General features: G+C 46.8%; 1 protein-coding gene across 1 annotated transcript; it reads right to left on the bottom strand.

The window, feature by feature from the left end:
• Positions 1-9,761: 9,761 nt before the first annotated feature.
• On the bottom strand, positions 9,762-13,321 carry LOC147987376 (uncharacterized). Its single transcript, XM_087542360.1, has 5 exons — positions 13,207-13,321; positions 10,872-11,380; positions 10,407-10,469; positions 10,124-10,318; positions 9,762-10,037 (listed from the first exon to the last, which is right to left on the bottom strand). The coding sequence occupies exons 1-5, from the start codon at positions 13,319-13,321 to the stop codon at positions 9,762-9,764; spliced, it is 1,158 nt and encodes a 385-aa protein (XP_087398486.1).
• Positions 13,322-13,474: the final 153 nt, after the last annotated feature.

Raw genomic sequence — 13,474 nt, 5'->3', positions numbered from 1 at the left:
CGCCGATTCAGTTGGAAGCGGGTCAAATTTGAACTATAGCTGCCTCGTAGTTTGCTCTTTATTTTTTCCAAAAATCATTTCTAGGTACATAAGTATCTTTTTAATCAGAGAAACACCAACAAAATTCCAAGATTCAACCACTAGCTAGGAACGGCCATTCCCGCCGTTTTGACCGCATTTTGAAATGGGCATAAAAAATTCAAAAAAAATCAAAAAATTGGGAAACCTTCGCATTGTGTCATCATATGTGGCCAAGTTCCTAGGAAAAATAACAAACTTGTAATACGGCAATTATTTTTAAAAAGTGTTCTCAGAAACGAGCTATCATGTGTGGAGATCAATGGCTTTCAAGCCAAATGATCAATCTTATGGCCACATCCATGGCATAGTTTGTTCAAATGATCTCATATTGTGCACAAGGGTGCATATTGGAATGGCAAACAATGTTGCCTAAGTAAGTTTTCATTTTCTTTGGACGAAAAAACCATTTTCCATTTTTGAGTGCCCGAAAGGAGGTTTTTTTGTGAAAGAACTACCAAATAATTGTTGCAAAATTGGACCAAATCATTTTTATAAAATACTAGGCCATATTTAATGCACAATTGACAAAATGGTTGGGTGTAAAATGTTTTTATCCACCTCTCGTGAAAAAGACAAATTTCTTCCGATTCAGCTGGAAGCGGGTCAAATTTGAACTGCAGCTGCCTCATAGTTTGCTATTTATTTTTTCCAAAAATCATTTCTAGTTACATAAGTACCTATTTAATCATAAATACATGGCTTGGTGGCGATACGTCGAGGTTTGGGTGGTGGCCGAGGGCCCCAACTCTAGAGCGCGTAAACTCGCATGCCCGCCGCGTGGTCACCGCGTGACTGTGGTGTTGCCATGTGTTCTGGGCGGCCTAGGCATGTCTAGTGGGTTGGGCACTCCCAGGTAGGTGCTAGGAAGAAAATTACAACATAAGATTCTCACGAGGAGACCGATCGATGCTCAATCATGAATTAGTAGCCAAGTGTTTGATTAGCGGTACGGGAAATGTACATGGCTAATGGGCGTGAGTTTTGGCTGAGGATGATCAGCTACTAAGGAGACCTTCTTCACAAATTTTCAGCTCAAAAGGAGGAGCCTATGTGGTACTTGCTTTGCAAACTACCACGCTGGACATGACTACGAATGTTGAAGCTCGGCTCAAAATAATAAATGGATTGAGCTGGCATTTGGTGGAGGATGGTTATTTGGGCATAGGAAAGCACTGTAGAAAATGGATACTATTTGGACATGCCAAAGTAGTACTTCCTTCACTATGCTCTTCTATGGACAGAAACTTGGGAAAACTAGTGAGAGAGATTGGATGAATGAAATGAGCTCAAAATTGGTGTAGGTAAGTTACTTAGGTATGGTCATGCGCTGGTAAATTTTCAGATCATTTCGGTAAGCCTAGCTAGTACTTACTTCACAAAGCTTCTCTCGAGGTAGAAACTTTGGAAATTTCCCGAGAAAGATTTACTAGGAAAATTGAACTGAATATTATCATGTGGCAATGATTTGGGTATGGAAGAGTGCCCGAAAAGTTTGAGGGTAATAGGAGGGGTCTATATAACACTTGCTTTGCAACGTACCAATTTGGCCATAAAATATAAATTGAACTTGGGCTCACATAGATGATTTGACTGAGCTGCAATTTGGAGGAGGGTGATAATTTGGGCATATGAAGGAACTGTATAAATTTCATGTCATTTAGAGATACAAAAAAGGTACTTTCTTCACAATGCTTCTAGGTGGACAAAAACTTTGGAAATTTGCCGAAGACGATTTGCTAGGCAAATGGAGCTGAATTTTGTCATGCGGTAATGATTTGGATAGAAAAGAGTGCCCAAAAATTCTGAGGGCAATCAAGAATATATAAATAGCACTTCCTTCATAAAGTGTTGTTGTGAACAGAATAGGAAAATGAATATTGTTGAATTAGTTTTGAACTAGGCAAGGAAGGATTTTTACATATTTGATGAATATATGCCCCAAAGAATTTATGAGATTTTTTTGGGAATTTTGGGAATGATAGAAATATAGGTTGCTTCACAACCTAGGGCAAAAACTGCCACATGGACATGACACATAGGCAAAACTGATGAGATGGCGTCTAGTCATCACAACCCACCACAATCTACAAGGCAATCACCATCTATATAGGTCATTAACAATTAGAAATAAGGCAGCGGACTAGCACTGTTTGCTTTGTGACCATTTCGTGTAAGGAAATTACGACCTTTCTGACCAAAATGGTCGCAATGGTTTAGGGTTTGGAGCCCCCTGAACAGCTTTCGACCAATTGGTCTAAAATGGTCATAAATTTATGACCAATTCTTCGAGGGTCACTGACAGAAGGTCATAAGTTGACATATTTCTTGTAGTGAGAATATAAATCATGACCACAGCAGCAGAGATTAAACTAATCATGCGAACTAGCATAGCAGATGAACATATCACATCTAGGGCACATACTAGAAACATGAATTCTACCACGATCTCGAACAGGAAGGATAGAATCACATACGGTGCAGCGGGTGCAGCACCGCCGGCGTTGATGTTGTCGCCCATGTCGTCGAGGATGAGGTTGCCGAGGTCGGGGAAGAAGTCGTCGTCCGCGAAGTCGTCGCTGCCAGCAGTCGCGCGAGTGCGCTCCCCAAAAACCTGATCGCCCCTCTCCCGTACAGGATCACGAGAGGCGGGGTTCTGGAGGCCTGCTGTCCCTTCTCGCGGTGCACGCCGGAAGGAGGGATGGAGAAGACTAGCTTGGCGGCGCAATGATCTGGAACGGTGATGAGAAACCATACGAAGCGGCGTCTAGGGTAGACGTCTGCTTGACTATATATTGCGGGCCGGGTAGGTCGTGGGAGTAAACCCCACGTCCGAGTCATCACGATCCAAAAGAATCGGAAATGGTTCGGTAATTAACACGTCCGTTAATTATTAATTAATGACTCATTAATTTTCCCATGCAGCAAAAATATAGACAACGTGCATAGCTCTGTCCTCGGCTCGGCTCAATCCCGCAACCCGCGGCGCGTCGTGACGAGGCGTGGCGTGGCGAGGCGAGCAAGGAGGAGGAGCGCGCGTGTAGGTCTCCTCTTCTCATGCTCATACAAGTGGTAGAAGAGCTCACCTTATAAAGAGGTGCAACTCTCTCTCAACTTCCAATGTGGGACTAAACTTTAGCCTCACTCACTCCACTCACATGTGTGTATGAATGGGCCAAGAGAATTTCAGAATTTTAGTTGGGCTTTGGGCCAAAGGCCTACTAGCAAAATTCCAACAATCCCCCACAAAGTCTCATTGGCACATCTCATCATTTAGTTCCAAAACATTGTTTTATATATCGGTGCTTAGTGGAGACTGTGAAGTTGAACTTCCACTTAGAAATTTATGCTACACTAAATCACAACTTGAATAGTGGACTATGCCTTGAACTACAAGTTTTATGTGAAACTAGTTTCACACAAATTCTTGACCGATACTGGGCTGCCGCAAGGCTTCCCTGCAGGTGGAGCGTATACGTCATACTCCAGGGCCTTTCATAAATTTATTAGAGAACACCCGATTCTCACAGACTGCGACGTTGACAGTCAAATTCATATAGGTGTGTTCCTCAGAAGATGTTCTGCAGGACAACATCTCTGCTTACCCGAATAAGCCACTTGGAACACATTAAGATAATTATCAACCTGCCATGCAGATCAGGAGAGTATTGCATCTTTACGGAGTGGGATAATTAATATAGGGATACTCTCCTCCCAGCTGACCAACAGCTTGTCTCCCACTTCTACTTCACGGGATCTCCGATCACATAGAGTGGGTTACCACTATGGACAACTCATGCAGTGGGTCTCAAACCCATCTCCATCGATGTATTATCTATCACATTACGTGATAGACCCTTTGTGAAGGGATCTGCCAAGTTTTTCGACGTTTGGATATAATCCAACGTAATAACTCCGGAGTTTCTCAATTTTCTGACAGATTTTAGTCTCCTCTTCACATGCCTTGAGGACTTCATATTGTCCTTAGAACTGTTTATCTTGACGATCACAGTTTGATTATCACAGTTCATCAGGATAGGGGGTATTGGTTTTTCAACCATAGGTAAGTCCAACAAGAGTTCACGAAGCCACTCTGCTTCAACAGTGGCAGTGTCTAATGCTGTGAGTTCTGCTTCCATAGTTGACCTTGATAAGATGGTCTGCTTGCAAGACTTCCAGGAAACAGCGCCACCACCAAGTGTAAAAACATAACCACTTGTGGCCTTGATCGCATCAGCATCAGATATCCAGTTTGAGTCACTATAACCCTCCAGTACCCTTGGATACCCGGTGTAGTGAATCCCATAGCTCGCGGTGCCTTTGAAATAGCGCATAACTCTCTCAAGTGCATGCCAATGATCATCTCCCGGTTTTGACACAAACCGACTCAGCTTGCTCACAGCAAAAGAGATGTCAGGCCTCGTGGCACTCGCCAAATACATAAGCGAGCCAATAATCTGAGAATACCTCAGTTGATCTCTAGCAATCCGCCGATTCTTTCGAAGCAACACACTAGCATCATATGGAGTTGGAGAAGGCGTGCAGTCGCTATACCCAAAACGACTCAAGACCTTTTCCACATAATGAGACTGAAGCAGTGTGATCCCACCATTCTCATCTCTCAACAGCTTGATGTTTAAGATAACATCAGCTACTCCTAGATCCTTCATCTCAAAACAGCGAGATAAGAAATCCTTGACCTCCTTGATTAAATCAAGTTTGGTTCCAAAGATCAATATGTCATCGACATACAGACAAAGAATAACTCCTTCGCCCCCACCATAGCTATAGTACACGCACTTGTCACCATCATTTACTACAAAGCCGGCAGCAGTTAATGTTCTTTCCAACTTCTCATGCCACTCCTTAGGAGCTTGTTTAAGGCCATATAAAGACTTTAATAACTTGCACACCTTTCCTTCCTGACTAGGTACTACAAAACCATCTGGCTGATCCATGTAAATTTCCTCCTACAACTCTCCATTAAGGAAAGCCGTCTTAACGTCCATTTGATGAACGAGAAGACCATGTGAGGCAGCCAGTGATAGTAGCACCCGAATTGTGGTCAGTCTAGCCACGGGTGAGTAAGTATCAAAGAAGTCTTCACCTTCTTTCTGGGTATAACCCTTGGCCACAAGCCGTGCCTTGTACTTTTCAATCGTACCATCAGGTCTAAGCTTCTTCTTGAACACCCACTTACATCCTACAGGTTTGCACCCATATGGACGGTCAGTGATCTCCCAGGTACCGTTAGCTAAGATGGAATCCATCTCGCTACGTACAGCTTCCTTCCAGTAGTCAGCATCAGGAGATGCATAGGCTTCTGAAATAGTCCTGGGTGTGTCATCCACGAGGTACACAATGAAATCATCACCAAAAGACTTTGCAGTCCTCCGTCTCTTACTCCTCACAGGAGTTCCATTGTTACCCTCAACAGGATTCTCAACGTGTTCCATCGCAATGGTGGGTTCAGGAATTACAGTGAATTCCTCACTAGATGGAGTAGGTATCTCCTGATTTCATGAACTCGACATATCCTTCATAGGAAATATGTCCTCAAAGAAAGTTGCATCATTTGATTCCATAATCGTACCAACATGCATGTCGGATACCTCAGATTTTATTATCAAAAATCTATAGCCGATGCTATGAAAAGCATAGCCCAGAAGACACAATCCACGGTTTTTGGTCCAAGCTTGCGCTTCTTGGGAATTGGTATATTGACTTTCGCCAAACAACCCCAAGTACGTAGGTAAGAGAGTTTCAACCTTTTCCTTTCCCATTCCTCAAATGGAGTCATGGTCTTATGCTTTGTGGGAACTCGGTTTAGGACATGACACGCAGTCATTAGCGCCTCCCCCCACCATTCCTTGGATAGACCCGAAGTGTCTAACATGGTGTTAACCATATCAGTTAGAGTTCGGTTCTTTCTTTCGGCTACCCCATTTGACTGGGGTGAGTAGGGAGGCATCCTCTCATGGATTATACCATGTTCCGCACAAAATAGATCAAATTCATTGGAAAAATACTCTCCACCACGATCGGACCTAAGCCGTTTAATTTTTCGATCAAGTTGGTTCTCTGCTTCAGCTTTATAGTTTTTAAAGAAAGTCAAAGCCTCATCTTTTGATTTCAGAAGATACACATAACCATATATAGTGGAGTCATCAATCAACGTCATGAAGTATCTCTTTCCACCTTTTGTCAACACGCCATTCATCTCACAAAGATCAGAATGTATAAGCTCTAGTGGCGCCAAGTCTCTTGCCTCTGCAGTCTTATGGGACTTCCGAGGTTGCTTAGCTTGCACACATACTTGGCACTTGGAGCCTTTGACAGTAGATATTTTCGGAATTAAATTCATATTGGCTAACCGCGTCATGCAACCAAAGTTAATATGACAGAGTCGTGAATGCCAAATATCAGACTCATTATTGTGGCAAACATTATTAATAACTTTAGTGCAAATATCTGACAAAGATAGGCGGAACAAGCCTCCGCACTCATAGCCTTTTCCAACAAACTGTCCACACTTAGAAATTACAACTTTATTGGATTCGAAAACCAACTTAAAACCATCTCGACATAAACGGGAACCGCTAACGAGATTTTTATTAATGGACGCCACATGATGAACGTTCTTCAGACGCACAGTCTTCCCCGAAGTAAACTTCAGATCGACCGTACCAACACCTCGAACGATGGCATGTGACCCGTTCCCCATCAGCACGGGTGAAGTCCCTGTTGCCTGGTAAGAAGAAAACATGGAGGCGTCAGCACAACCATGTACATTGGCACCGGTGTCAATTAACCAATCAGGGGATTGAAATACTGAAAGGATGGTAGGAAAAATACCGTACCCTGATTCCTTCATATCAGTATCACCGATGACAACATTAGCGGACTTGCCGCTCTTCTCATGTTCGCGCTCCTCAAAGCGGTTAGGACACTTTGGAGCCCAGTGATTAGGATCACCGCAGACATGGCAAAGTCCCTTCCCCTTCTTATGAGAATTCTTCTTGAAGTTGGTAGAATGTGATGGCTTGTTCTTTGTATCAAACTTGCCTTTGCCCTGAGTTTTGTTCTTATTGTTTTTGTACTTGTTGGGCTGGGAGTTCTTCTTCTGTATCATGTGGGCACTAGAACCTCCTTCAGCAACTCGAGCACGTGTGTCCTTTGGTCTCGCCTTCTCTTCAACATCAAGAGTACCAATGAGATCCGCAAAGGAAAACTCCTGTCTCTTGTGTTTCAGGGAAGTAGCAAAATTGTTCCACGAAGGTGGAAGCTTGGCAATGATGCCTCCGGCAACAAATTTGTCCGGTAACACACACTTGAAGTACTCAAGTTCTTTTGCGAGCGACTGTATCTCATGAGCCTGCTGTACAACAGGGCGCTCATCAGTCATCTTATAGTCATAGAATTGCTCCATGACGTACAACTCGCTGCCGGCGTACGAGGCACCAAACTTGGCCTCGAGCGCAGCCCACATGTCCTTGTCGTTGTCAAACGACATATACGAATCCACAATGGAGTCATCAAGAACACTCAGAAGAGCGCCTTTAAAGAGGGTATCGATCTTCTCAAAAGCTTCCAGCTGTGCTGGATTAAGATCGCCCTCAGGCTTGCCCTTGGTGGCATCATAGCAGCCCATCGTCTGAAACCAGTAGACTGCTCTCGTGCGCCACCTCTTATATTGCGCCCCCTTAAAGGCAGGTGGTTTCTGATGCGCAACAAAACCACTCGGAGTAAATTGCCTATAATCAGGTTTTTGGATTGTTGGAAATATGAGCAAATTACTACGAGATCTAATCCGAATAAACAGAATATAAATCATGACCACAACAACAGATATTAAACTAATCATGCGAACTAGCATAGCAGATGAACATATCACATCTAGGGCACATACTAGAAACATGAATTCTACCACGATCTCGAACAGGAAGGATAGAATCACATACGGTGCAGCGGGTGCAGCACCGCCGGCGTTGATGTTGTCGCCCATGTCGTCGAGGATGAGGTTGCCGAGTCGGGGAAGAAGTCGTCGTTCGCGAAGTCGTCGCTGCCAGCAGTCGCGCGAGTGCGCTCCCCAAAAACCTGATCGCCCCTCTCCCGTACAGGATCACGAGAGGCGGGGTTCCGGAGGCCAGCTGTCCCTTCTCGCGGTGCACGCCGGAAGGAGGGATGGAGAAGACTAGCTTGGCGGCGCAATGATCTGGAACGGTGATGAGAAACCATACGAAGCGGCGGCTAGGGTAGACGTCTGCCTGACTATATGTTGCGGGCCGGGTAGGTCGTGGGAGTAAACCCCACGTCCGAGTCATCACGATCCAAAAGAATCGGAAACGGTTCAGTAATTAACGCGTCCGTTAATTATTAATTAATGACTCATTAATTTTCCCATGCAGCAAAAATATAGACAACGTGCATAGCTCTGTCCTCGGCTCGGCTCAATCCCGCAACCCGCGGCGCGGCGCGACGAGGCGTGGCGAGGAGGAGGAGCGCGCGTGTAGGTCTCCTCTTCTCATGCTCATACAAGTGGTAGAAGAGCTCACCTTATAAAGAGGTGCAACTCTCTCTCAACTTCCAATGTGGGACTAAACTTTAGCCTCACTCACTCCACTCACATGTGTGTATGAATGGGCCAAGAGAATTTGAGAATTTTAGTTGGGGTTTGGGCCAAAGGCCTACTAGCAAAGCTTCGTGACGCAGTCACCGAGTACATGGGGACCTTCAAGGCCCGTGCAGTCATCGCCGACCCGCCGGAACTCTCCTCCCTCCACATACTGGTGCCGACGGAATACGTCGGGCTCCCACCGCAACTCCAGGACATGCACTCGGCCTTTATCTCCAGCACGGACAAGAACCTGGTCGCCCTCTGCGCCGGCGATTGCCGCCCTGGCACCGGTATGGTAGAGATAGGAGGCTACCTGGTCTACGACGCCAGTAAGGAGTCCCTCTCCGTGGTCCCCAAGCTTCTCGACCACGACTTTCATGCGGCCATCGGTGTGGCCACGAGGGCCCAGGGCGCGCCCCCTGCCTCGTGGCCCCCTCGGACATCGTCTCGTGTTGATTTTTCTTCCCAAAAATCACATATATTCCAAAAAAAATCTCCGCCAGTTTTTATCCCGTTTGGACTCCGTTTGATATGGATTTACTGCGAAACAAAAACATGCAACTAACAGGGACTGGCACTGGGCACTGGATCAATATGTTAGTCCCCAAAATAGTATAAAAAATTGCCAAATGTATATGAAAGTTGTAGAATATTGGCATGGAACAATCAAAAATTATAGATATGACGGAGACGTATCATTAGGTCATTTTCGAGGTAACCAAGATTATTATGCCATTTTTGACCAAAGTATACTAATTATGTCATTATTGAGCTATCCAAGGTTATTATGTCATTTTAGAGCTAAGTATGTCATGAATGAACTAGCTAAGATTAGTTTAGGTCGTTATTGAGCTATCGAAGGTAGTTATGCCATTTTTTAGTAACCTTAGCATATTAAGTCATTTTATAGAGCTATCTAAGGTTATTATGTCATTTTATAGCAAATTGTGTCATGAATGAACTAGCTAAGATTAGTTTAGGTCGTTATTGAGCTATCGAAGGTAGTTATGCCATTTTTTAACTAACTAAAGCATATAAAGTCATTTTATAGAGCTATCTAAGGTAGTTATGCCATTTTATAACTAACTAAGCATATTGAGTCAATTTGGAAGGGATAATTGCTAGCATGAAGAATGAAATTGCATGAATCATGTAGCAAACCACATACCCAGTTATCCCCGTACTCAAACAGGTTGGAGCTCCCTTGATGGTGTGGCACACCTTCCATTTGGTCGCGCTTATCCTTGGCCCTCTGGTGTTCGACTAGCCATTCAGGAGAGCACCACGCATCCACCAACGCCTCCCAACAGTCCATCTTATCCACACACCATCCCGGGGGCACCTAAGTTAGTCAAGAGAAATTTCAGCGCTACGCCTACGAATCAAATCAAGAAAACTAAGTTCAAGGCCTTAAGAATAGGTAATTACCTGCATGTACTTATCCTTACTAAAAAACTTGCTGCGACACTTCGTCTTGGCCCTCCTAATACCCTTCGAGGCGTAGTAGTCTCGAACGGCCTGCACCCGAGCCTCGTGCCATAAGTTCTGAAGTAGGTGCTTGCACTCGGTTTCGACAACCATAGACGCGGCCTCCTGCTCTCCCTCTAAAACCCTGTAGAAGGTCTGCAATCAAACAAGACAACACTGATTAGTACAATCACTAGGTAATCACTAGGTAGTGTTGACTTTCAATTCTATAAGGAGAAATTACCCAAAACCGACGGAACACCATGTCGGCCACCGTCTCGCACAAGACACCGCCGACCATCTCCCCCGGCGGGGCCGGGGCAACCGAGTACAGCTCCAAGCTTAGTGCTAGCTGTGGAACCTGACCCTCACCGGGCAACGTGACCCACCCAGGGAAGTGCTACCGGCAAATCACACCAAGGACTTGGTTGGGCCTACGGACACCACGGGGGTGTACCCAGCCCCTGCAGTATGACAAAGCCAACGGATTAAATATTAATTTGAAGGAACATGAAGGCAAAAGGTTAAAAAATATTAAATGCACTTACTTCAACCCTTTAGGCGCAATCAACCACCTCTGGTCAGGGGTCGCCGGCACGGGCGGGAGCTTTATATAGCCACGCTTGTAGACCTTCTTGCCCTTCTCATCCAGCTCATCGTCGCTGTAGCTATCATCAGAAAAGGTGTCCTCGCTACCATCAGTAGGGCCACTAGCCTCCGGAGTCTCGTGGGAAGAAGCCTCCGGGATCGGAGTCTTCTGGGAAGAAGACCCCGTGACCGGAGTCTTCTGGGACGAAGACTCCGAGACCGGACTCACGTGGGGCGAAGGATCGGCGACCCGAGTCAGGTGGGGCGAAGGATCAGCGACCCGAGTCTGTTGGGGCGAAGGATCGGCGACCGGAGGCTCATGGACCGGAGTCCGAGATGGGTCCACGTTAGACGGAGCAGTCCTGTGGTCGGGTGAATCAGTTGAGGGTGGCGGCGAGGAAGGCGTAGCAGCCTTCCTACCTCTCCCGCTGCCACGTCCACCTCTACCAGTCTTCTTCGTCCTCCCCCAACCTCTCCCAGCCGTAGAAGAAGCGCCCCCCGCAGCTGTCTGCATACTATCTAGCAGCGCTCTCTGGAGGGGCTGGGATGGAATAATGGAACCACCCATCCCAGTAGCGCTCGCAGGAGGCTCGGGGCGCTCTGGACCCTTGCCCACCATCCTGTCAACACCTGCAATGACAAAAAGTAAACGAAATTAGTATAACATAAAAAATTTGGATACTTGACATGAATATAATAATATGTATATAATTTAAGTGTATCATCATCATGAACATAGTAAAAATACACGTGATCGACATATATATATATGATGTTTTGCATAACAAAATCGAAAAATATACAACCTAACTCATAATTCACAAATATATGACCCCGTCGGGGTCGGGGTCGGGGTGTGATTGTGGTGTCACGGTGTCGGGGTGTGATTGTGGTGTCACGGTGTCGGGGTGTGCTGTCAGGGTGTTGGGGTGTGGTGTCAGGGTGTCGGGGTCGGGGTCGGGGTGGGGGGGGGTCGGGGTCGGGGTGTGGTGTCAGGGTGTCGGGGTCAGGGTGTGGTGTCAGGGTGTCGGGGTCGGGGTGTCGTGTCGGGGTCGGCGTGTCAGGGTCGGGGTCGGGGTGTGGTGTCAGGGTGTCGGGGGTCGCGGTCAGGTTGGGGGGGGGGGGTTGATTTAGTTTCTTAGTTTCTTCTTCTCCTCCTCTCTTCTTCTTGTTCTTCTTCTTCTTCTTCTTCTTCTTCTTCTTCTTTCTTCTTCTCCCTCCTCCTCTTACTTCCTCCTCCTCCTCCTCCTTCTTCTAAACTAAAACTAAAACTAAACAGAAACTAAAACTAAACTAAAACTAATCTAAAATAAACTAAAACTAAAATACTCTTCTTCTTCTTCTAAAGTAAAACTAATCTTCTTCTTCTTCTAAACTAAAATACTCTTCTTCTTCTTCTAAAATGAAACTAAAACTAATCTAAAATAAACTAAACTAAACTAAACTAAACTAAAACTAACTAAAATAAACTAAAACTAAACTCAAAGTAAAACTATAAATATAACTAAAACAGAAACTAAACTAAAAGAAACTAAAAAAACTAAACTAAAAAATGGGGGACAACTCACCTGCAGGGATCGCCGGAGGAGGCGCGAGGCGGCCGGTGGATGGGAGGTCGGCCGCTGGAGGAGGCGGCGGCCCGGTGGAGGGGGAGCCCGGACGGCCGCGGCGAGACAGTGCGGGGACGGCGATGTAGGGGAGGGGGTGGCTGGACGGCCGCGGCGTGGCTGGCCGACGTGGAAAGGGCGGCGGGGGTGCGGTGGAGGTCGGGGTGCCGCATGGGAGGGGTGCGGGCCGGCGGGGCGGCCGGCTACGGCGGACGGGGTCGGCGTCGGCGGCGTGGATCGGGGATGGCGACGCAGGGGAGGGGGCGGGCGGCGTGGAAGGGGCGACTGGGGTGCGGTGGAGGTCGGGGCGGCGCAGGGGAGGGGTGCGGGGCGGCCGGCTACGGCGGACAGGGTCGGCGGCGGTGGCGCGGGTGTGGGTCGAGGGTGTCGGGTACAGAGAGAGAAGAGAGAGAGGACAGGGCGAGACGGCCGTTTACGTACCCATCTCTTTGACGTCCGCTGGCGGACGGCAAAGAGGTAGGGCCGTTGGGTCGTTACGATTTAGACCTCCACTGGACCCCACCCACCTCTTTACCGTCCACCAGCTGACGGCAAACAAACTTTGCCATCAGCTGGCGGACGGCAAAGAACTAGCTGATGGCGAAGGACCTCTTCGCCGTACGCTGTCTCTTTGCCGTCCGCTTCCTCATAGCGGACGACAAAGGACCTCTTTGCCGTCAGCTAGCAGACGGCAAAGGGGCGGCGGATGGCAAAATGCCAGATTCCAGTAGTGTAGGGGACGTACAGTTATATGCACCTATAAATATAGGCGAATAGAAAGTTGATGCAAGCACCAAGTGATAGTGGAGAAGAAGCTAGGGGCATGTGCTCATTCATGGTGTGCTGCACCACTTTCAGCATCCTGCCTCACCTTGTCCTGCTCTGCCCGTGCCTCACCAGCCGCGTACATGGTGGAGTGTGAGAGCCAGCGCCCCGCACCTGAGTTCTCCCTGTTAGAAGACATGTTGCCAAAGCGTGATCAGGATGATGTCACGTGTTTTTGCAAGGGGAAGAAGACGACTTGTACATCGAGTAAAACTTATTGTTTCCTTCAGTCTCTGTTCGGATTTATACTCGAATTACTAAAAGGAAAAAAACTGCTACATTCGAGCACTCT

This window comes from Triticum urartu, chromosome 2A, assembly GCF_056163025.1.
Source record: "Triticum urartu cultivar PI428250 chromosome 2A, HENAU_Tu73, whole genome shotgun sequence".
NCBI lineage: Eukaryota > Viridiplantae > Streptophyta > Magnoliopsida > Poales > Poaceae > Triticum > Triticum urartu.
The sequence above is the reverse complement of the archived record's forward strand: the minus strand, read 5'-3'. Positions and strand labels throughout refer to the sequence as shown.